Source organism: Herpailurus yagouaroundi, unplaced genomic scaffold (genome assembly GCF_014898765.1).
Source record: "Herpailurus yagouaroundi ecotype Mexico unplaced genomic scaffold, PumYag 159, whole genome shotgun sequence".
NCBI lineage: Eukaryota > Metazoa > Chordata > Mammalia > Carnivora > Felidae > Herpailurus > Herpailurus yagouaroundi.
In genome coordinates, this window is record NW_024412400.1 from 26,291,172 (window position 1) to 26,316,156 (window position 24,985).

The 24,985-nt window shown below is 48.3% G+C and overlaps 1 protein-coding gene and 1 long non-coding RNA gene across 2 annotated transcripts in view; one reads left to right on the forward strand and one right to left on the reverse strand.

The window, feature by feature from the left end:
* Positions 1-1,841: 1,841 nt before the first annotated feature.
* On the reverse strand, positions 1,842-22,007 carry LOC121033655 (uncharacterized). The gene is made up of 2 exons (XR_005792047.1): positions 21,875-22,007; positions 1,842-2,019 (listed from the first exon to the last, which is right to left on the reverse strand). It is a non-coding gene; the product is annotated as an uncharacterized LOC121033655 (long non-coding RNA).
* Positions 10,109-24,985, forward strand: part of SH3BP5 (SH3 domain binding protein 5) — a 76,963-nt gene continuing 62,086 nt past the window's right edge. The window contains exons 1-2 of the mRNA XM_040480160.1: positions 10,109-10,424; positions 12,129-12,191. Coding sequence (XP_040336094.1) covers positions 10,287-10,424; positions 12,129-12,191 — 201 coding nt within the window. The 5' untranslated portion in view covers positions 10,109-10,286. The remainder of the gene's footprint in view (positions 10,425-12,128; positions 12,192-24,985) is intronic.

A 24,985-nucleotide genomic window follows, 5' to 3' on the forward strand; every position in this document is an offset into this window, starting at 1 on the left:
AGCAATAGGTAGCTGAAACAGTAGTCTTCTGTCTGTTCCTCATACCCACTTAGGTCATTTCTCCATGAGCATCATCTACTCTCTCTCCCTGGAACACTCCTCCCCCTGGTCTCACTAGGCTAGTCCTCCTCATCATTCAGGCTGACCCATAGCAACTCAGTATTTTTGTCTGGTGTTTTGGTTTTGTGTTTTTGGTTTTGTTTTTTTGGAAAGCTACCTTTCCTTGCTTTACTTTAGGCTATGTGGCTTACCACCCCACCCCACCCCACCCCTTCTCATTCCACCCTTATCTCAACTGTAGGACCAACTTGTAATGAAGGCCAAGCCAATCAGTGACTCTATTCTTCTCTACCCCCAACACACCCAGCCTCAGTAATGGGATGGACATGGGACCCAGGTCAGTTCAGTAAGTCAGTCCCAGGAATTATTGGTGAGGAGAGACTCTTGGCTGGGGCTGTTGAGCTGATTTAACCCATGCCTGGAGCTGCTGGTGCCCAACTGTCTACCACAAGGGCAGGCCTGTCTGGAAGAAGAGCCAACCCAGAGGAGGGCAAGGAGGAGGGATGGAGAGAGAGACTCCTGGATCCAGCCATACTTGGACCCAGAATTGCCTTGGGCTTAAGTGACATAAACCAATACATCTCCCACTTTACTATCACCCCTCTCTTCTCTCTTTGAGCCAGTTTGAGTTGTATTTCTGTCACTTGCTCTTAAAATACCGTCAATGGCTTGACTCACCCTCCACCATTTCCACCAAAGGACAGGTTGAGTCATATGAAATTGCTATTCTTATAGGTTGAAAATAATTGAATACCAGTAATTTTATATGGCTAACTTATTTGAACACCTCCAGAGATGGGGAACTCACTATCCATTGTGCCAGTTCAATTCAAAATTAGACATGCTTAACAAACAAAATTATTTTTCTGAAACTAAAATTCTCACCTTTTGGGATGAGCACTGGGTGTTGTACGGAAACCAATTTGACAATAAATTTCATATACTGAAAAAAAGTAAACATAAAAAAACCCTAAAATTCATATTTCTTACCCTTTTATAGTCCTGGGTGCTCTCCTCTGAACATATTTTATATATAATGTAGAACTTGACTGAAAAACTGCAGGACAGTCTCCCTTAGGTAGAGAAAAGTGGCATTATCATCTCTTCATTCTAGATACAATACTTTTGGTAATGCAGTCTAAAACATCTAAATCTTTTGTAAAAATGTGATGTCTTAAGCCATGTCTTCTCTATCTTGTTCTAGTGTGTTTCAAGCTAAATTCAGGACCGTATATTTAGCCTCAGTGAATTTCACTATGTTCTATTTGACTTGCTGACCCTTCCTTTAAATGCCAAGCTTCTGCCCCTGCCCATTGGGTCGAAGTCTTCGTCAATTATTTTCTCTGTGGTTGTCATGATACAGCAACATAATGAAAATTTAGTGCCAAGATCATGATTGTGCACTCCAGTGTACCCCTTCCAGTACTGTGTTTTATGCAAAATTGAGAAGCGTGCCTTCTCTGTATTCATTTGATTCATTACTATGGATGTTGAAAAGGACAGAGCCAAGAATCAGGCCCAAAGGAACGTGTATGTTTGGACAGTGACTCATTAGCCTTCAGGCTGGGTTGTCTGGTCAGTCACTGCTTCTCTGACGTGGGCTAACAACCACCTGTGTTTCTCAGCTTCTCCATAGGAACTTGCAGGATACCAGCTAAGGGTGTGGCTGAAATGTGTAAGGGGCTCCTCATTACCGGGTATTCATTACCCTCTTCTTGAAGTTAGGTGGAGCAGGGTGCTATATAGGATAGGCTACCCACAATGACCAACAGACTTGAGGGTTAAATGGCTAAACACAATGGCATTTTATCTGTAGCTTAGATAACAATTCAGAGTGCTCAGGTTGGTGGGAGCATTCTTCTCCATGCAGCCTCTTGGGGATCTAGGTTCTCTCGGCCTCCTGGATCTGCCATTCTCCAGGCTTCACTGTCATCTGCTTCCAGCCACAGAAGAGAGAGCCTAAAGAAGCACACGTGGGACATTGTCATGGGACAGGTGTGAAAATGGCATATCCCTGCTGCTCACTTAGTCAACAAAGCCATACCTGCCAATGATAGGTAGGAAAATGCTGTTGAGCCAAGTGCTTAAAGAAATGGAGAAGAGAGTCATTGAACAGCCTGTGGCCTCCACTGTAGGCAACTACCATCACCATTATACAGAATTAATCACTAAAAAACTGACCACACAGCACTTCCCTTCCTTTTAATGCCAAGCTTCTGCCCTTTCCTATTGGGTCAAAGTCTTCGCCCACCATTCTCTCTCCCGTGGTCAGACCTTAACAACATAATGTAGATACAATGCAAATACCGTAACAATTGATGGCAAAGTGAAACCATCAGTCTTGCAAGATAAGCAGGATTTCAAGAATAGGAAAGCAGTTTTGGGAACTGCCCTGGTCGTTTGCAAAGCCATTGACGTATGAGGACATGGCACTGTTAGATCAGAGACAACGGGTGAGGACCAAAAAGAAGTGAGAATGATTCAAACATCAGAGGTACGAGAGACACCTGGGGCAATTAACAAGCACCTCAGATATTTCTGTCAGGTTATACTGTCCCTGTGCTGTGAAAGTCAAATCTTAATTGAAGAATTTCACATCATATAATCTTCAATTGTATCAGTAAAATACGCCAAAAGAGAAATAATCCTCAACAGTTGACTGATGGTTTTTGTGGTGCTGGCTCTTCTAAGAACGAGCTGGTGGTGGGACCCTCACCTGGGCCCTCCTGTAAGGCCCAACCTCTAAAATGTCGGTGTACCCAGAGCCTCATCCTGGGCCTGTTCCCTTCAGGGTCCTCCCTTTCCTAAGTGACCCATACAGTCCCTGGGCTTTAAATATCATCTGCCTGCAGCTGGCTGGCCTTGAGATGTATATCCTACTGTCCACTCAACATCTCCACTTGAGGGGTTATATCTTCTCAGACTTACGTGTTTAGAAACACACCTTTTGACTTCAGACCTGCTCCTCAAGTCCTCCCTGCCTTGCTCAGTAAATGACAGTGTCCTTCAGCGTCTTCTCAAGGCGAAATCTCAAGAGTCATTCCTGAAGCTTCTGACCTGCCTACTCCCACATCTAATGTAGTAGCAAGTGCGGTTGGGCCTACCTTCCCCAATATGTCCTGAATGGACTCCACGCCGCCTCCCCACCACGACCTAGCCGAGTGGCCACCTCTCACTGGGGACCCCCAAGGCAGGCCCATAACTGGTGTTCCTGCTCCTGCCCTTGCCTTCACGGCCATCCCATTTGCACATGGCAGCCACAGCCAGCCTTTAAACATATAGATTGTTTTGCATCATTCCACAACTTAAATCCCTCCAATGGCTTCTCATCACATTTACAATAAAATCCAAACTCCTTCCCATGGCCTCCCTGGCCTCACGTCATCTGATTTGTGCCCATGCCTGGCATGTCAATTTCAACACCCCCGTCCTCCTCAGTCTCCAGCCACTGCATCAGCTGTCCAGTGGGCTCCCTCCTCAGGGTCCCCCATTGTCTGGACATTCTTTACTGTTTCCTGCCTGACACCTTCTTGTCATCAAATCTCAGCTAGAATATCGTGTCCCCAGAGGCCTTCTCTACCTCCCTTCCAAGGCAGCCCCCCCTCCACCCTTCTTTATTTGGTTATCTGACGTTTTTCGACAAAGCACTGTCATTGTTAACTGCAACTATTTTGCTTATTTATGTATTTAAAACATTTTCTCTATCTTCCCTTACACTATAAACCCTAATGAAGGCAGGGATTTTGTCTAGTTTGTTCACTGCTGTATCTTCATTGTCAGAGACCATCACCTAATAGATGTTCAGTAAATATCTATAGACTAAATGGTTTTTTTTTTTTAAGGTTTTTTTTTTTTTCAACGTTTATTTATTTTTGGGACAGAGAGAGACAGAGCATGAACGGGAGAGGGTCAGAGAGAGAGGGAGACTCAGAATCGGAAACAGGCTCCAGGCTCTGAGCCATCAGCCCAGAGCCTGACGCGGGGCTTGAACTCACGGACCGTGAGATCGTGACCTGGCCGAAGTCGGACGCTTAACTGACTGCGCCACCCAGGCGCCCCTAAATGGTTTTTAAAATAGAAAAAAAAAAACCCTTATTTCATAATTTTAAGTTTCATTTTGTAGGGTAGTGTCCCAATAAAAACCTTTTTCATGATTTAATATGAAATTTTGGTTTCCTTTATAAGTAGATTTAAGTGGCCTTTTCCTGTATCAATTATCTTTGAACAATGAAGATCTTCTGTCTTGCGTGTTTCCTTCGTCGCATTGGCTCATAAACTTGTGGAATAAGTAAATGAGGGCAAGGCTGACATGATTTGTTCTTGGGTAACCCAAGCTGGGTCACAGTGATCAATCATTTTTCTTCCAGTGACACACGAATGCCTTTTCCCCTTGAAAGTCCATTCTAGAATCATGCCTACAATCTGCTCTGCTTACTAGTTCCCAGGGTATGGAAACTTCTTCCTTCTTTTTAATGGAACACCTTTTCTGTCTCCAAGATTCCAGCACCATTTAATTTATTTATTTACATTTTTTTTAAATGCTTATTTATTTTTGAGAGAGACAAGAGTGCAAGTGGGGGAGGGGCAGAGAGACAGGGAGACACAGAATCAGAATCAGGCTCCAGGATCTGAGCTGCTAGCACAGAGCCCGACGTGGGGCTTGAACTCACGGACCACAAGATCATGACCTGAGCCACCTAGGAACCCCGGCACCATTTTAAATATCTGCAGGTCCCCTAAGATCACAGATAAACATTGAAAGTCTCTTCCTGGGTTCTGTAAGTACTCTGGCCTGTGATTCATCTGGGCCCAGAGGCTTGAGTGTAATTCGATTCAGGACCACAAATAAAGGTTCTCATTAGAGGGGAGTGGCCACAGTGCAAGACAATTTGGCAACCAACTGATGTCACTGAATCGTGGAATTAAACAAATGTCTTGTTACTGTGGAAGCCCTGATACGTTTCCAAGAACTGGCTTCTGTAGCTCCTTGAGTTCTGACAACCAGTCATCTGGGGCCAAAAAGTAGTGCTGAAGGGTTTGGAAGTCTACTTTAAAATTTTCTTCCATCTTGCCCCATGCCATGATCCTTTGGGGTCCGTGGGGAGAGAAGAGAGAGTGGGAGAAAAGCAGAGGGAGCCAGCTTCCCGCCTGGGTGCTGGGGGGAAAGTGGGGTTTCACCGGTGTGCAGCCTGCTGGTAGGAGCCAGTCTGTCAATAGGACTCTGAGGTTCGACTCCGAGGTTGCCCTTTTTAAAAGGTCACCCGCTCCTCATGTCCCCTTCAGACTCTTGCCAAGTAGAGAAGTCTGAGTTTTCATTTGTATTGCTTGTGTTTTAACTGTGTGCTCAAATATTTAAAGCACTGTGTCAGACAGACCACACATGCCCTAGGATCTGATCCAGCCAGTAGCTCCCAGTTTGCAATCCTTGGCCAAAGACACCATGTAAAGATTACAGGTTGGCCCAGAGAAGATGCTGATTGTCAGTCTCTTCAGTCACTGCTACCAGAATGTGGTGTGAATGCAGATTCATTTCTTTTTTTTTTTTTTTAATTTATTTTGAGAGAGACATGGTATGAGTGGGGCAGGGAGAGAGTGAGAGAGAGAGAGAAAGAGAGAGAGAGCGTGCTCTGCCCGATGTGGGGCTCTAACCCATGAAACCATGAGACCATGATCTGAGCCAAAACCAAGAGTCAGATGCTTAACCGACTGAGCCACCTAGGCACCCTGGAGATTCATTTCTTTTTAGTTCAGAAGAGCAATTCTCTATTCTATAGGGGTTAAGAAGAAGTTGCAAAGCATTCGGGGGTGGGGAGAGTGAGAGGGAGAGAGAGAATCCTAAGCAGGCTCCATGCTGGGCATGGAGGGATGTGGGATGCATGTGGGATGCAGGACTCGATCCCACAACCCGGGATCACGACCTGAGCTAAAATTAAGAGTCAGATGCCCAACTGATTTTGCCACCCAGGTGTCCCTAGTTCCAAAGAGAAGTTTTCAATCCCCCCACCCCCTCCCCACCTTATAGGGGTTAAGAAGCAAGTGCAAAGCATTAAAGAAAAAAAAATTGGCGTTGCAGGGAATCTTCATTAAATAGCATTGAAATTTGACAGAAAGGGGCGCCTGGGTGGCTCAGTCGGTTGAGCGTCTGACTTCAGCGCAGGTCATGATCTTGCGATTCGTGGGTTCGAGCCCCACATCAGGTTCTGTGCTGACAGCTCAGAGCCTGCAGCCTGTTTCAGCTTCTGTGTCTCCCTCTCTCTCTGCCCCTTCCTCGCTCATGCTCTGTCTCAAAAATAAACATTAAAACAAATTTGACAGAAAGTGCCTTAACTTCACACTGAGGGACTCATACAGTTGCACAATTTTTGTGGGGGCTGTGTCTCCCCAGATAGGAAGCACTATGATTTTATCATGTACATGTTCCAACAGTGAATGTTGCTGACCACTTTAGCTTGCAAATTTCACTTTAAAAAACATTAAAACAAACCTCTTGTGTAAAATAACTGATTCCCTTAGGCTTAAGGCATGGGGCAGAGGAAGAGAACAGAGACACAAGAATCACCATGAATTAAAGTTTTGTCATATGCCTACAATTCTGTAAATACCATTTCATCTAATCTTCATGACGTCTGACAGGGAGACACCAGTGTTATTATCCTTATCTTACAGGTGGGGATACTGAGGTTCAGGGAGAATAAACCACTTGTCCAAAGTCAGTTCACAAATGGTACGGGCTGGCATTTGGACCCAGTTCAGATAGAATTCTTGTTCCCATAACCATCCGTGAGCGTCTCAAAAAGAAAAGGTTTCCCCGGGGCCTCCGCTTCCTGGAGGGCAGCAGCTGTCAGAAACACAACCTGCATAATCCTCGAAGATCAGACGAACTGTAACACGCTTGCTAAGGCAGGGAGGTATAGCGAGGTTATGAGAAAGAACATCAGGCGAGTTCTGTTCAACCCTCAGATAACCTGGATCCTAATTTCCAAATACACCAGAGACTTGAACTTTCAGGGGTTTTCTTTTCAAATCAGTATGTTCTAAAAAAAAAACAAACTGGTGATCCTCGGTAGCATAGGTACATAGGTCCTAATTAATGGTGTCATCCAATCACTCAAACCAGAAACTCTGGAATCATCTTGAACTCGCCTCCCTCCGGGTGTTATTAGCCACCAACTTCCACACGGTCTCAAATTCACTCCCTCTTTCTAGCCCTTGATTCAGGGCTTCATCATCACTCCCTGGTATTTTCATGATCTCTCCCTCACCCCCTCATGCCTGTATTCCCTATTTGATCCAGTTTTGATTCCGTGGGCCATCACTAAAGTTGTTACACCTGCAGTCGCCCTCAACCCCCTGATGCTTCTTTCCCGCCCTCGCCCCCACCCCTGCCCCCACCATTGTAAGAACTTGGTTAAATAAGTTCAACCCTGGTTAAATCTGGTGTTCCCACTACTTTCCACCTGTGTCTGGAAGCTGAGCTTGAGTGGGAAAAACCACTCCTCCTTGCTGACTGGTCTCACTGAGCATCCTAAACCACGGGTGGGTCCTCAGTACAGCCTGGAAATGATAATATAACCCGCTAGTCAACCCACTTTCCAGCTCTCCTGGACAGCGGTTTCAGGGTCTCTCTGCCAGCCTCCAGCGTTGTTCCAAGCTCACCCTTATCCTCAGCTGCTGATTGTGTTGGCAATTCCACTGAAAAGGGAAGCAACCAGCGGGGGCGTCTCTCCCCTGCCACCGCTAGACCAGCAGCCTAACTCACCTCCTTGTGTCCCCGGTCTAGTCCCCACGCTTTAACCAGAGTGACTACATATTGCTCAGTGCAATCCAAGCTTCTTGCCATGTCATGGCCTTCCTTGGTCTACCCACCTCCTCGCCTCAGATTCTGCGTCCCTGGCTCTCTAGCACCTGAGGCAGAGTTTCATCCAGGGGGTTCTGCACAAGCAGCTTCCGTGGCTGGAGCGCTCTCTCCGTGAAGGCACGCAGGGTTCACTTGCTTGTTTCTCTCTGATCTTGGCTCAAAGAGGACCTCCACAGCTTGTCACCCTCGGTTCATTCCCTGCTTCATTTCCTATGCACTTACGTACCAATAAATATATAGTCGTGCTGTGATTGATTTTCCTCATTTTAACTTCAGAACGCTACTGGGATTCATGCTATGACTGGCGCAGGCCTCCTAAACGTACAACAAAAAATGTTCTGCAGTAGTTTCCCCGCGTCTGTGGTGCCATTTTGAATCACTATTGCCGTCGGATCAAAGCTTAAATAGGAATGTATTTTGGAGGTTGCTGTTCGGAACGGGAAGTCTGGGTTTCCACCAACCGAGAAGCATTTAAGAGTCAGGATTGATCCCACTTTTCTTGTTTTCAACCTCTGTGTCTCATTTTATTCACAGGATAGACCTGCTCAGTTACAGCTCAATTCCAAGCCACCGGGGAAGCATTGGTGGTTCTTGTGTCCCAAAATGACCCTTAATGGCCATCTTGTCCCTGCCTTCATCCATCACTGGAAAATCAAAAGCAACTGTTTTTAGCAAGGGGTTTCAGGACTTCACTCAAAGAATTGTTGCCGCTCTATTGATTTTTAAGCACAATGAACAGATGTGACCGTCTCAGGGCCAGACCTTGGGCATACACCTGCATTACCTCCAGGAGACGGAACCAATCTCCTTTCACAGTAGACCACAGTGCCAGCATCGTGTGCAGGCTAGTGCCTTGCCCAAGGAGTAACCCCCAATGTAGCTTCTGATGAAGCCATCATAAGCAGGTTTTCCAAAGGTGGCTTAAAAAAATTTTTTTTTAATGTTTATTTTTGACAGAGAGAGAGAGAGAGAGAGAGAGAGAGAGAGACAGACAGAGCCTGAGCGGGGGAGGGGCAGAGAGAGAGGGAGACACAGAACCCGAAGCAGGCTCTAAGCTGTCAGCACAGAGCCGGACACGGGGCTTGAACTCACAGACCGTGAGATCATGACCCGAGCTGAAGTCAGAGGCTCAACCGAGTGAGCCACCCAGGCTCCCCCAAATGTGGCTTTAAAGATAGGCTCTCAATAAGCTTTGTTCTCAAGCAAGTGTGCCCTCCAAAGTCACAGAGCTAATGGGCCACAAGCCCGTGTAGAACGTGTACACATTGTGCATTTTTGTAGTGACGGAGACATTAGCAGTGGCCAGTGGCAATGTCCTTGTCTGCTTTGCTAAGGCCATCTGAACTTGCGCTCCCTTGACATCATAGTGGTCCTGACATTTCATAAAAGCACAGAAACGTCCTTTCCTTCTTCTGCCTCACGATGTTGAGTTTGCCAGGGGAGCTCATGCTCCCTACTTGTTCCTAAATCCTTGGCCAGAGTGTGCCCATTAACAGGAGGTTACACCTGTTGCCACCTGGAGAAGGCTGTACCCAACCAACCACGTCCATGATCATCGCTGGATTTTCCGTGCTTGGTGGCTATTCAGGTAGGCCAATCCCACGACTATGAGAGCACAGGTGTTTGGGTATGGAGCTCCGCACAGCGGGGGCCACGGAGCCTTTGGACAAGGAACCCATGAACGCGCGTGCACCTAGTTTCCCTCTGTACTTCTGTGTCTATGTGAGCGTATGTTTCATTTCCGTTTCTGGGGGAACCCTTCAAATACAATTCCCAAGGTTCACCCAAGGGGAGAAACGTGCTTTGGAGGCATACGGGGATTTGAGTGCGGCTTGAAACTGGTCCAGGGTCACAAGCTTCCCAAGGTGACTTCAGGCCGTGGAAATACCCCAAACTTTCCTTCCATACAGTCAGTTTGCCTTGGCTGTACGGAGCTACCCCGAAAGCAGGAGGCCAACGTTGCGTACTTTGTGATAAACCCGCCCGCTAAGTTGACAGAAGGGGGAAGGCTCTCCTGTGCCACCACCCTGAGGGTTTTCAGGGAGCTGGGGTTTTTGTGACGGAGACCTGGGCGGCTGGGACCGGCGGCGGAACAGTCACAGCGCCGAGGGCGGCCCGCCTGGGCGAGGGCGGAGCGGGCGCCGCTGCGCTGACGGCCTCGGCAGAAAGGGGGCGGCCGCGCCCATTTCCTCCGCTCAGCCCGGGCCGGCGGGATCCGCGTCGGCGAGCGGCGCCTCCCTGGTGTCGGCCGCGGCGCCTCGGGACCGTGCCGGGACTGGGGCGAGTCGGCTCTGGCCGAGCCTGCGGCGACCGCCGCCCCTCCGGACGCTCCGAAGTCCGCTGCGCGGTCGGCGTTCCGGCTGCCCGCATGGACGCGGCGCTGAAGCGGAGCCGCTCCGAGGAGCCGGCAGAGCTCTCGCCGTCCGCCCGGGACTTGGAGGAGGAGGAGGAAGAGGGGATGGAACAGGGGCTGGAGGAGGAAGAAGAGGTGGACCCCCGGATCCAGGTAGGGCGCGCGGGGGGCGCCGCGGTGGTGGGCATCTACACTTGGCGCTGGCCTCGCAGCCCCCGGTGCCTGCGGTCCGGGGGAATGGTGGCTACGTAGCCCCGGGGGGGAGAAGAGAGGGTCTGAATTCCCAGTTTTACCGGGTTCGTGGGGAGGCAGCAGTGCCCGCGTGGATGCGGCCTGACTGTATCGCGGGGACCCCCCCCCCCGCAGACCCCCGCCGGACCTGGGGGTCGCCGCAGCCTGCCCAGCGGTTCGGGCGGATGTGCAACAAAGGGAAAAAGGGGGCGGGGGCACCCTGCGGGTGTTGGGGTCCTCCCCCACCCCCCGGTCCCCGCCGGCCAGGCTCGCTGCGGTCGTCGCGCGGCCTCGGGGCTGGGGGCAGAGGGGTCGCCCGGCCCGCGTGGGCCTGGGCACCGTGGGCGTTGTCCGCCCCTGCAGCGTGGGCTGGCACCGTGGCCGGGTTGCGAGTCCTTACCTGGCGGAGGTGCCCGGCCTGAGCCATCTTCCGCCTCCTCTGATGCATTGTTAGCAAAGGGCTTATTGTCACCACAGGCTCAGACCTCCGCTTGGCTGCGAATGGTTGAAAACCCAGCTTTTCCTTGTTTCGGGGTCTGGGTGTGAACAGAAATCGGGGACAACTGATGCGCAAAGCTGACGCGGGGAGAAGGCGAGGGGATTGGCCTGGCTCTCTGTGCCTCCATTTCTGAGGGAGATGATTAAAAAACAATTTCCAAGCCAAGATCTAGGAGTGACAGCTTAACCTCCTCACCCTCTAGGCAAAAAGCACGGCAAATCCCTTTCCAAGACTGGTTTTTCTCCTCTCTTCATAAATCATTGACTATATATATTGCTTTTAACCATGCGCCGCAATTTCTGGAGCCCTAATCGGTTTTTCAGTGAACAGATCAATTAAAAGCTCATTTAACTCAGCTGTTGCCATTTAAATGAATTGTTTTGGCAGCTTAGCAAGATAAAGATCAGGTGGAAAAATCTTTTCGTTAGGGATTCTATTAATTAAAATCACTAGTTTAGACTACTAAATCTTGTTTTCCTGGTACAGGATTTCTGTAAACAAGATCCTTTGTCTGCAGAGTAAAATGAGTTAAGTTGTGCTGGGTACTTTTTACAAAATGTTAGTTTGGAAACATTAAGGATCAGGATTAAAGTTATTTTTGTTTTGTTAAAAACAGCTAGGAGGCTTTAATTGGCTGTTTGAAAAGATTTTCATCTCTAGAAAAATAACCACTAAGGAGTTAATGCCAGAATTCTACCCTTGATCTACATCATTTCACTGGGTTTAGAGTTTTGGCTTGGCCTTGTTTATTTTCTTTTATTGTGTCTTTTCTGCATAGTTTTTCCTGTAAGGCAGAAGGTACTGTTTTGATTTGACTCTTAAACCATTTGTAACAGGTGGGTTTACCTGAAGGCACGTACCTGGAATAAATACTTGACCTTCTGAGAAAAAAATTCCTAGGACCTTAAGACATTTTTGAAAGGACACCATCGAGAAAAAGATTTCAGAAATACCGACGTTCATTTGCTTTTCCAGCCAAGGCTCAGCTATTTTCCTTGAGAATTAATATTGACTTGTCCCTCTTCCTACAAATTGTGCCGGAGTACTTTTGCAGAGAATGAGCTCAGTCCTACTGGAAACAAAAGACAAATCGTTTCAATCTTTCCCCCCCCTCTTCTCTTCACTAGGGAGAACTGGAGAAGTTAAATCAATCCACGGATGACATCAACAGACGGGAGACTGAACTTGAGGTACAGAAGGCTGGGTCCCTGGTTCCTGGTGAGGTAGTGTCAGTCCTGCTGACACGAGGCTGCTTGATTTTGTTTTAATAGCTGGAGGATGACTGCTGGCGTCCCCTCCATGGAGTTGAGCAACAGCCCGCTGTCTGACAGAATAAAATACGCTGCTGAGCCCAGTGTGTGGGTGGAACACATGTGGATCCTGTTTCACATGTTTTTCATCATGGGAGCTCCGTGGGGCCAAAACCAGGGGCTGTGTGGAGCCTTGAAGTTCATGTGTCTTGTGGAAAAGCTTGAAAGGATTGAGGGGAGAATTAGCTGCGTTGTTTCATAGAGAAGAACGAATGAGTTCACAGAATCTCTTAAATATTTTCGGGGGGTTCCTTACGTTTGTACTTGGAAACATTGCGTATTTCCTTAGACTTCTGCCGTTTTTGACTTTCTGTCCTAAAAATGCACTCCCCTTCCATTTCCCTGCTCATTTCTTTATTGTCTGCTTGCGTGTAGAATGTAATTATCTTAATGGTAAGGAAAAGCTGTTTAGACTGGAAGGGCTTTCCTGCTGGGAAGAATCTTGGGAGAGACTAGAACTTGATTTGAATTTCATGAGCATCTTCCAACGTGAGTGTAAACAGATGAGCATTCTTCACAACTACCAATTAGTCCCCAGCCCTTTTTAGTAGTGGTTGGTTTTACCATCCATCAGCAAATTTGAACAAGCCCCGCATGTATCTGAGAGCCTGTGAATGATTCTGTCAGAGTTGAAGGGATGCAGGGAGCTATTGGGAGGACCGTTTCTGTAGCAGGAGAAATAGCAGGGAAGGTCACCGGAAAGGGCAGGAAACATCTGGTCCCTAAGAATGAGGGTGGGGGAGATAGGAATAATCTACTGGGAATACGCTGGCAGTCTTGACTTCTGGCTGCATGGCTAGGCCCGGAGGCACCAAATCTGGGTGTGGCAAAAAAAAAAAAAAAAAAGATGAAAAGCTTGTTTTCTGAGTTGTGTGTGAAGGGTTATCGCCAACCCCTCTATTCTGATTGTATGTATCCATGAACCCTGGCTGCCCTTCACCCCCCTTGTGAAGTAAAACCTGCATGTTTATTTAAAATGTTTTGACCGCTGATGAGTTGAGTCTCTTTGGGCAATTGAAATCTCTCAGAATCTCACATTTCTAATAATATTCAACGACAAAAACCCTACCATTTCTGCAGGGCTGTAGAGTTTACAAAGGGTTTTCACAAGCTGTGTCTCCTCCTGTTACGGCCGCCTAGAACCGTGCTGTCCAGTGTGGTAGTCACTGGCCGTGTGTGGCTATTTAATTTTAAATTAATTAAAATGATACAAGATTAGGGGCGCCTGGGTGGCTCAGTCGGTTAAGCGTCCGACTTCAGCTCAGGTCACGATCTCGCGGTCCGTGAGTTCGAGCCCCGCGTCGGGCTCTGGGCTGATGGCTCAGAGCCTGGAGCCTGCTTCCGATTCTGTGTCTCCCCCTCTCTCTGCCCCTCCCCCATTCATGCTCTGTCTCTCTCTGTCTCAGAAATAAATAAAAACATTAAAAAAATATTTTTTAAAAATGATACAAGATTAAAAATTCAGTCAGCGTAGCTGCCTCTCAGGAGCCTAGTAGCCACCATATTGGGCAGAGCAGAGAACATTTCCATCATCGTAGAAATTTCTGGAGAGCACAGTCCTGGAAGTTGGGGGTCTCCCTCCTCACCAGATGAGGATGTGGGGGTACTGGGCCTACTGGTTCTGTGATGTGGCAGAGGCTGGTCATTTTCCACATGCCTGCTAGCTCTCATGTTCTTCCATTCCAAGTAGGAGTAGACAAGTTGGAAATAGTCTTGTTGTTTTTTTTTTGTTTTTGTTTTTGCAAATGATTGCTTGCTTTCTTTGACAAAATTTGCCCGTACTCCACTTTTTTTGGGTCATGAACAAGACAGCCCCATATGGTGCGCTAACCTTCTGAATATAAAATTAGTTCACCTGATAAACTTTTCACTCTGATTTCACAATCCTCTTTCTGAATACACTTAAGTATTTGTCTGTCACAGGAAGCTGCAGGACAGGTGTTTCCTGCCTCGCTCTGGAGATCACTAGGCAGCAGTGAAGAGAGGTGGTCAGAGCTGGCCTGTGTTGCTGGCTGACCTTTTCTTGGTGTTGTTACAAGCAAGATGGACTCACCGAAGTATCATGCAAGCCATGGAAGGCATTAAAACTTCCCTAGTGGCCACGTTGGAAAGTAAACGGCTGAAATGAATTTTGCTCTGTGTTGTGTAGCCCAGAATGCCCAACATCGTACAGTGTCAATATCAAAACAAGTAAAGAGATGTTTTACGTGTAGCTTTGTAGTCTCCAAATTCTCGCGCGTGTTTTCCACTTACAGCACGTCACAACGGGGGCTGTATTGGTGCTTGAGAGCACAGTGTGTGCTGTGTTTGTGTGCTTAATAGCTACACGTGGCCCCAGGGCTGCTAGATGTTTCCTGTCACACTCACTAAGGAGCACTGAGATTTCACCCTCCATGCGGGCACCCTGACACTTGTCATGTTGCCAGAGCCTGGAGGGAAGAGGATGTGTGTGTGTGTGGGGGGGGGGGGGGGTGGCTGTGTTCCTTCGGTCAAGCCCTGGGCACCAGCCTCGGGGCGGGCGCTCTGTTGGCCGCTGCATATACCCGGGTGATCTGGACTCGCCTTCGGGGAGTTTAATTTTGGCTGAGGGTGAGGAACCGAGAGGTAGATAATAATTGCTGATTGTAGTAACCGCGGTCAAAGAGTGATGTGGCAGGGGAGGGGGGGGAGGGGCTGCTGGAAGACACCTGAGCTGAAGCCTGTGGTGAGGGAGAGTCCCTGTGCTGCGAAGGGAAGCAGATGGAGTGAGCAGTGGGGGTGGAGGAGGGGAGTGTGCCCAAAGATGTGGGGCAGGAAACAGCCATTTTAACACGGGGTTGGTTCTCGTCTTCGTGCTGATAGTTCTCTGTAAAGTCGCCGTGATCACTCGCTTGCGTGGATGCCGAACCGTTGCTGCTAGTGGGGTTGGGGGGGTGGTGCAGAGTGTTGTGCCCAGAGATCCACAGGAACCCGACCCTGTATTACGCTCCCGTGAGCCTCTGGTCGCAACAGTTTTGGTCAGCCAGTCAATATGTTACCTTGTTTTATGTGTGTTGCTGTTTAAAGACAGTCTGTCTGGTACACATTGTTGATTCATTAACGTTGGGCTCAAAGGCAACAGCGCTGTGACTCATGCGTGAACAGAGCTTGCCTAAACACACGGACATTCTCTGTTAAGGCCCCGTCACGACCTTCTTGGGCTCAGGAGCACTAAACACTAGCCAGCGTGTCAGCACTGGGCTTGGGGGCCTTTGAGACAGCTGGCTGCCTAGGGGGCGTCTGACTCTCGATTTCAGCGTCAGGTCATGATCTCCCTGATCGTGAGTCTGAGCCTCACGTGGGGGACAGCGCGGAGCCTCCTTGGGAATCTCTCTCTCCCTCTCTCTCTCTCTGCCCCTCCCTTACTCGTGCGCACAGGTGCGCTCTGTCTCTCTCGAAATAAACTTAAAACCAAAACAAAACAGCTGACTCCCCAACACAAAGCACAAAAGGGCAAAAAGTGTGGCACTAAACGGACCGTGTGAGTGCGGCCACTGGGCATGTCCATGAATGACTGCAGGAGCTCCAACAGTATTGATTTTGGAATTAGAAATTTTAATGAGTGTGGAATCTGCAAATAATGAGGATTGATTGCACGTAATTTCAGAGCCTCTAGGGGAGGGCCTTTGGCTTCTGCATTTCCTTTCCCTTTGCTTTTTAATTATGGTCTGGAGCACCCAGCACCCCTCCTGACTTGGACTCCAGTGGGAGCAGATTGGTGATGAGGTTTGTGTTAGCTGCTCCTTCACTCAGAATGTGGCACGGTTGTCTCTGGGCAGCCGTAGGTGAGGTACGGGGCCTGGATTCACCTCCATATCCCGTCTCTTGTGTTGGTTGTTGAAATCAGAGTACCAAAAGGCCTTTGCATGCCAGCCACCCGCCATGTTGTCACTTGGATATCTGCCACTTCCTGCAACCACGGTTTACCTCTGACATTGTTTAAACAATGTTGTATCCCCTTTGCACTCTGATTTATATTAAGGCCAGTCCTTCCAGGCTGTTGATGGAGTAACCTTTTAACCAGAAAGCCCTGGGATATAAGCCTGATATTTCAAATTAAGAAGCTGTATTCCCCCCCACCCCCAGACATGTTGATAAGTAGCTTGAATCATTGAGTACTTACTGAGCACCTACTGTGTGCTGAGACCAGCGAAGGGGAGAGAGCAACGGAGAGAACGGGCGGAGAATTCCAGTTAAACGATGAAAATACACAGTAGGTTTCCTGGTGATAGGCCGTGAGGAGAAAAATAAGGCAGGGAGGGGCCTCACAGGGTGGGTATTTTGGAGTCAGGAGGATGCATTGTTACCTACGGTGGGTTTGAAAGGCTTCCCTGAAAGCACGTCTGGAGAGAATGCACCTCACAGACAGGGGGGGTAGAGCATTCCAGCCAGAGGGAACAGCCAGTGCTAAGCTGGGCTTACTGAGCACCAGCAAGGGTGGGGGGTGCCCAGTGTCTTGGGGGCGGGGTGAGCCGTGGATGCAGGAGTCAGAGAAATGTGTCGTTCGGTGTGTAAATGTGCTGATGTACTTTTGCAGTGCATGTTATGCAGGGCTATCTTTTTTCAAGTGTTTGTTGAAACAAGATGCAGCACAGAGGATTTCTAAGGCATTGTAATCAAGACTTGCGGTATTCCTTGCCAGTCATTTATTTTGTACCGTGATGTGTGTGGTTTTCATGATCTCCCCTGCTTGCGGGCTGTTGTAGGGCTGGGAAATGGTCAGAGAGGAGGAGGAAGGACAGCATCAGGGCTAGTTGCCCATGGACAGCTTTTCTGGCTCCAAGTAATCAAAAGCTGACTTTTCAGCCTGCCCTTTCCCCAGGGAGGTGAAGGCAGTGAATTGTAAATGCTCATACTCTTTCTCTCACTGCTTGGGTGGGGTGGTTTGAAAAGGCATTTGATTCTGGCCAGCTGTGTTCCCCAAATTTGCATAAGGCCTGCCCCTAGAATCTGCCTTTTTCCCCCTCCCAGAAACCAGCAAACACTTTCTCTTTAAAATAAAACAAAAAACCCAACTGTTTTGTCCTTGGACAGGCAAGGGTGGGAGAGGAAAGGCAGAGGTGAATTGGAAGCAGCCTGGCCTCTCTCTAATGAATTGTTAGCACAAGTCAGGGCAAGAGAGAAGTTCTTTTCTGAAAGGACAGTGTTGTCACATCTGAGCACTTTCTCCTTCAAGGTGTGTGTGTGTGTGTGTGTGTGTGAGAGAGAGAGAGAGAGAGAGACAGACATATGAGTGAGTGCACATGTGTACTGGGGAAAGCCCTGTGAGACTCTAGTTGTGCTTTTAAGAAGGTCCACGCTGGGACTTCTGTACTTCGGTGAGATCTGGTTCCAGTAGGCATTGGCCTGGAGATATTTGTGTGACAATACTGGGCATCCTCCCTCCACCTCCCCGTAGGTTGAGTCCTGCGTAGGGCACTCAACACAACCTCACACACAGGCTCCCTGCCCTCTCCAAGCTTGGGTTTTCCTGGATTCAGGCATGTAGTTACTCAGAGGCATGCATGTGTGTGGCCTTTGGGGAGCCAGGGGCAGCTTTGTTGGAATGGAGGGGCATCAGAGTTGAGGCCTGGAGACCCCCAAGTTATCTGGGAGGGTCAGTTAATATCCCAGGGCCCTGGCAGTGGAGAAGGAAGAGAGCTGACCATCCAGACATCACCTCAGCTTGGGCGGTGCTGGGAAGGGTGGGGTGGCCGGTTGTAAAGGTAAACACACTTGAGGACTTTTCTAGGTGCCTCTGGGTGATTTGAGCTGGAGCTGCTGCTGTCCCCACAAGTTGGCTTGAAGTTTGGCCCTCAGAATGGTAGGATTTAGGGCTTCCTGCTTCAGTGACGAACCCCCCACACTGCTGCTGGGATGTCAAGGGACAGTAACTTTTGACTCAGCCATCACACATGTAAGAATTTATCCTTAGGGAATAACTAGGCAAGGATATAGGTCCAATAACGTTCATGGCAGCATCGTTTAAAAATGTTGGAAAATTTTGAATCTAAATGACTGTCAATAGGGGATCTGTAAAATGAATACAAGGCACAGGCACTGGCTGATAGCCTAAGCCTTAAAACGATGACACGGCTTGTCATCAACGTGGTAAGATGTATGGATGGAGACAGGTTCTGGAAGAGCACGCAGTATGGTCCTGTTCTAAAAATCCGTGTTTATAGGCATAAAAATGCCTGGAAAAGATTATACACGTTCTGATGAGAAATGAGCAATATTCACGGTCTTCATACTTTTCTATATATATATATATATTTTAGTTATGCACATTGAATTTGTATTACTTTACGGTCAGGAAAAAATCCAAACCCAAAGTCGTGGGGAAGTAGCGGGCTGAGGGAAGACTGGTCTTGGTATCCGGTGACACGGGCAGAATCTGAGGTCTGGTGACGTTTAGGGCCACTTGGCTCATTGGAAATTGAGTCACCTCGTCTGTGAATTGAGGGAGTGATTCTTGCCCGAATGCCGGGGAGGCCAGGAGGACAAGAGGGAGTGCTTTGACAGCCACGCAGCCTGCGTGAAGGAGAGGCCTCGTGCATGCGGGACAGGCAGCACCAAGGCCCCCCGGGTGCCGGATGCAGAGACCTCTCTGATGGGCTGTCCGTGGGAGCCAGGCCTGCCACAGACTCTGGCCGTGGCTCCGTTCTCCTCTGCGCCCCGCCATGGCATTTCTTTGTCAGAGACTGGCTCTGGCGAGGGGCCAGAGAGAGGGCTTGTCCGGTGGGATGGACTCTGCTCACTGGAGCCCCAGGGTTTTGCTCTGTGGCTGGCCCACTGGGGTGTGGGGGTGAGTTTCCCCGAGGGAGCCCTGCTTTGCTAGGGTGCGTCCCCTCCTGGGATCTGCCTGGTACTACTTGTGGTGCTCAGTCGCTGTTCGGGTGGGTGAATAACACGATTGCCCCTTCACGGCTTTGGGCAAGTTACTTAATGTCTCTGAGCCTCAGTTTCCCCATTCCAATTATGGTGCCTGGGAAGCCGTCAATAAATATTATCGCTGCTGTTAATGAAGCGGGACAGATGTGGCTGTAATGTGGCTCGTCCTTGCAGGGGACGGTCCATCCTGGGACGTCTTCCCTGCCTGTTTTTGTCTCCTGATTGCCCTTCAGTAACCATGACAGCTAATGATAATAGTGTCTAGGACGTGCCAGACCGTGTTCTAAGCACTTTGTATACGTAAACTCACTGTAGTCATCAGAACATTATGCAATAGACATTATTCTCACCATTTTGCTGATAACAAACTGAGAGTTCAAGTGTCTTGTTGACTCTAGATCGATTGCTCTGTGGCCGACTGAGCATCCTCCAGACTTGAGAATGGCCCTGGGGGTGCAAAACGGCCCCTGGTCTAGAGCCAGTGCTCTAGAGCAGCACCGTCCAGGTGTGGCCCTTGCACCAGCTGCCTTAGGCTGACGTAGGACTTTGTTAGAGTTGCAGAATTTTCGGCCCTACACAGACCTAGGGAATCAGAATTTCTGGGAGTCGGGCCCAGGAGCCTGTCTTAAGCTGTGCCTGTCTCATGCACATTCATCAGGCTGTATTCCTGTCAGTTATTTACCTGTCTGGTGCCCCCACTACCCTGGGCCCTGGGGCGGGGGGGAGCGGCTGGGCCTCCTATCTTTGTGCCCCAGCACTTTAAGCAGCACCTGAACACAGGTACCATGAATGTCGGAATGGATGGATGTTAACTTGTGGTTAGAATCCAACGTCCTTGTGGACCCCCGGCCCTTTGGCATGGTCGTGCATCGTGTCCTACAAAACAGGCGGCTCCCCTTTCTCTAGGGCCCACTCCGGAACTGCATTTGTCCCCAGGCTGTTCCTAGGCTGGGAACAATTTCAACACTGCTAGAACACAACCTGTGCTCTCCTTCCCCTTCCCAAAGTCCCTCACGTAGAGAGGTCTTAGCTTGTGAAAGTTTAAGATTCTGCCCTACTTGGAGATGCTAGGGGTTCGTTTGTTTTTAATTGAAATACAATTGATGAACCATATCCTGCTGGTTTTAGGTGTAAGATGCAAGGGTTTCTAGAGTGGCCTTTCAGGGTAAAACAGGATGGCACGTGTGGTTAGAGGCAAGTGACCATGATCTATTCGGTGGGAAAAAATTCGGTAATAAAACAATATGTAGACCGTGTGTAAAATGACATACACACACGGTAACAGAATCTGTGCATCTGAAAGAAGAAAGGTCTAGTGTGGCCCATAGACCGTGAGGTGCTTGTTACCAATTAAGATGAGGTAAATACAGGGGCGCCTGGGTGGCTCAGTCGGTTGAGCATCCTACTTCAGCTCAGGTCATGATCTCATGGCTTGTGAGTTCAAGCCCCGCGTCGGACTCCGTGCTGACAGCTCAGAGCCTGGAGCCTGCTTCAGATTCTGTGTCTCCCCTCTCTCTGCCCCTCCCCTGCTCATGCTCTGTCTCTGTCTCAAAAATAAAAAAAAAATAAAAAAAAATAAAGATGTAAATACAGAAATTGAGGGTAAGACTTTGGAAACTTGTTAAAAATGCAGTTTAATATTGCTGTGACAGTCACATGGCATTCCACTTTCCTAGTTTGTTTGTATTCTAAGGAAGTGTTGATTCCTGGTGGGTTGAGGGAAAACAAAGATCCGTTACCATATAGTTTGAGAAGGCTGCCTCTAGAAAAATGTACCCACAGAAATGACTAGTGGTTGTTGCTAGTTGCTAAGAATGCTGGTGATTTTTAGTTTTTGTTTCTTGGGATCTTCTGAATTATTTACCATGAGCATATGTTATCACTTTTATAAGGAAGGGTTGGGGGTAGAGAATGAAGCTCAATTATAAAGATGTCTTTATGAGTCAAAGAAATGAATTTCTATGGAAGGAATTTTAGGAACTATGAAGGCTGGTGGGAAAAAATGTTGAGATTGGTAGTCCCTGCCTTAATTGTAGATAAACTCTGATGTTAGTGGGTTTGTTGATGAATTACTGTATTGTTAAAGTGTCATTGTGGTAATTCATGGGGGGATGAAAAGTGCCATATAGGCATTTTAGGATTCTCTGTAGCCAAGAAACCCTCATTTATACACTTACTGTAAAACACAGAAATCGCCAAGATACAATGGTGGGAAAAATTTCAAGTATTAAGAATATTTAGATATTGAAACTTAGTTATTACGTGAATTCGAGTTATTATATGAATTTTAAGTGGATGGGGACTGTGGGCACTTGGAGGCTGTCTTTCTCAATCTCGCTCCCGGGAGTCCCGTTAGCAAATGCTGTGAGTATGGGCTGCTGGCTAGAACACAGAAATAGCCATCTAATGTTGGAACAGACTCTATTGCCTTAAAAAAAATCTGACCTGTCTTCCTTTGAAGCTATAAAGACCGGCGAGATAATACATAAGCTTTGCTGGCCGCTCAGCCGGAACCCATCCTAGGAACATAGGCCCTTGTTATGGTACAAACGAACTTTTCCCTAGTGACATGACTGTATCATTAGGGTTTTCCAAGATGCCATCCCTCTGCCTCTGAGTATCTCCACTTCAAAAGAAGACAGGCTAGGGGGGTTGATGGATTTGCTGCTTACCCAGTGGTTGATAGAAGCTTCAGGTCACCTAGTCCGCAGAACAGTGGTCGCCGTGGACTGTCTGTCGCCTTTTCACATAGAGCTGTTATTTTTCCTTCTGAGCGTTTATTGTAGGGATTTCTCACGTAGTGGAGTGTGTGTGTGTGTGTGTGTGTGTGTGTGTGTGTGTGTGTGTGTTTGTGTGTGTTTTGGCTGGATGAGTTAAACATCTCTTGAACCTTATCCCTTGGCAGTTATCCCAGTTATCTTTGCCCAGCCCTCCTCTTTGAGGGTTAATCTTGCCTGTCCTCACTTAGATGTTTCCAGCAGTAACAGCTGTATGGCTTTTATGTGGTACACCTTCACCAAGGGTCTCATGATAATTTGCAAAGCACGTCTTTGCAAGAATCCGCCTGCTCTCTCTCTCTCTCTCTCTCTCTCTTTCTCCCTCCTTTTTCTTTCCTTTCCTTTCTCACAAGTGAGGGAGGGGCAGAGAGGGAGAGAGGGAATTAATTCCAAGCCCGCTCTGCACTATCAGTGCAGAACCCGATGTGGGGCTCGAACTCACAAACTGTGAGCGCACGACCTGAGCTGCAATCAAGAATCAGGTACTTAACCAACTGAGGGCACCCCTAGCATCTGCCTCTTTCACTTCCTTAAAAGAAGATGGGAAAAATTTTTTTTCCTATCCTTGCCCGATTTTTCCCTTGCTGTGTTTTGCTGGGTTATCTAAGACATAATTGTTTGCTCTGACAGAAACTGCCAACAGGGAGACCACGAGAGGAACATCTGCTGTTGGAACCACAGACAGGCCCACTTCATGTAAACTCGTCTGATTGTGACCTTAGACTCAGCCGAGGCGCGGTGAATGGGGTTTGGTTGTCTTCATCCACGCTCCCCTTTTGTCGCCAGCATGCAAGGGTTCTGCGGCATTCTGATCACCTTGAAACCTACGGATTTGACAGTTCTCTTCCCCGGTTTTTGGCTTTATTGGAAGAAAAGTATAATGGGGACTTGTCCTCCTCCATTGTTCTGGTTACTATTTCTACCTAGCAAATTCCCCCAAAACTTCATTGCTTAGAACAACTGCTTTATTTTGCCCATGATCGTGGGCCAGGGCTTGGAGAAGGCTCAGCTGGGGCTGAGAAGGCTGGGAGAAGGCTCTCACTGGAGGCGTCTCACGCGTTTGCAGTCCGATGTCAGCTGGGGCTGTGGTCCTCCGAAGGCTGGACGGGACATCCGAGGAGGCCCACTCCTGTGTCTGGTTGGGGACACTGGCTCTTGGCCGAGAGCTCAGCCGGGGTTGTCCACCAGACTGCTGAATCTGACCTTTCCGGCATGTTGTCTCAGGCACTCTGACCGCCTCATGGCGTTTGGCTCCCCTGACGGTGAGCATCCAACATGACCAGGTGGAAGCATCATGGCCTTTTCTCTCTCTACGCCTTGGGAGTCCCGATGTAGCGCTTCTGTCACATTTCTAGCTGTCACATTTCTAGGTGCAGGCAATCATGAGCTCACCCACAAGCGGAGGGGACACAGACTCCATCCCTTGGTGGGAGAGTATCAAAGAATTTTGAAGCACGTTTTAGGGGCACCTGAGTAGCTCAGTCAGTGAAGCATCCGACTTTGACTCAGGTCATGATCTCATGGTTTGGGAGTTCGAGCCCTGTGTTGAGTTCTGTGCTGACAGCTTGGAGCCTGCTTCAGATTCATCCTCCCTCTCTCCCCCTCCCCTGCTCGCACACACTCTCTCTCTCTCTCAAAAATAAACATTTTTAAAATTAAAAAAAAAAAAAGGAATTTTGAACCACATTTTAAAACTGCCACACTCATGGCGGTGATACACAGGGACTCATTTTGAGGCCTGCAGGACGTCCATTTACATTTATTTCATGAACAGCCACATTTCATAGTGCCTCCTCGAGTTGCTTTAATGGTTAACCAGCAGAGCGAGGACTTTGGTTAGCATTCTCAGTGATCCTTAAACAAACCAGCAACACTAAAAGCAAAAGGGTGCAGTTTTTGGCAATGCACCTTGTTTTGGCAATGGTCTTGTTTTAGGGAACTCTGTGCCACTTCGCCGACGTCTTACAAATTTTGTGCGAGAGAAAATTATGCCATGGCTTCAATGCCTATTAGAAAAAATTAACGGAGCCTCAAGCCAAAAGTGCAGTACTGAGGCAGGCACTTTACAGGTTCAGGGGGAAGGTTCTAAACCTTCTTGGGAAGCTCTTGACATGCTGCTTTCTTTCCTTGCCCCTGGTTTTGCCAGCATCTCCGGTGGGGAAATAGAACCTTGGTGTTGCATGCATTTGCTAGAAATTGGATCTACTCCCCGAGCTGGAACTTGTTAAAGCAGACCACGATTTAATGCTATAAAACGTAAGGTCAAAACTGGGTAGGAGAACTTGCTGTGGAGCAAATAGATGCTTAAACAGCATAGCATGTGATGTTGGAAAGCACAGGCTTTGCAGGTCAGGAGGGCTGGATTTGAATTCTCCCTCTGCCTCTTCATAAGCTGTGCAGTCTTTTCTGGGTTTGATTTTCTTGTGTCTAAAATGGGAAGGGTGATACCTGCCTTGCAGGGCTGGTAAGGATTAAATAAGGTGATGTTTATGAAGTGCCTGGCACAGTACCTCACGTGTAATGTTCAACAAGTGTTGGTTCTTTCTACCTTTGGTCATTTATTGAATGATGGCACCTACATAAAAAATCGTTATTGATTGAAAGCTTATTATATGCTCCGTATCGTGCTAATTGCTTTATATAGTTCATCCGGTTCTCACAACAGCTCTTGAGGACATTGATGACAACTGGAGGCACTGACTGAAAGATTGAGCCCTTCTCCCAGGTCACGTGGCCAAGTGAGCGGGTGAGGGAGCCAAGATTTGAATTCAGGAGTCTGAGGCTGAAGGCCATGCCCTTAAGTAGTTTGGGGATGTATGTTAAGGATGTGGAGGATGAGTGTTCTGAGGTTCCTACCAGGACTACAGGTGAAAGAGGTCTAGGACTTAGGGGACCAGGTTTCTAACCTCTGCTCTGATACCAGGTACACCATCTTTGGGAGGGGAACTGTACCTCCTGAGGCCTCAGTCACCGCGTCTGTGAAATGGGAGCATCTGATCTGAATGA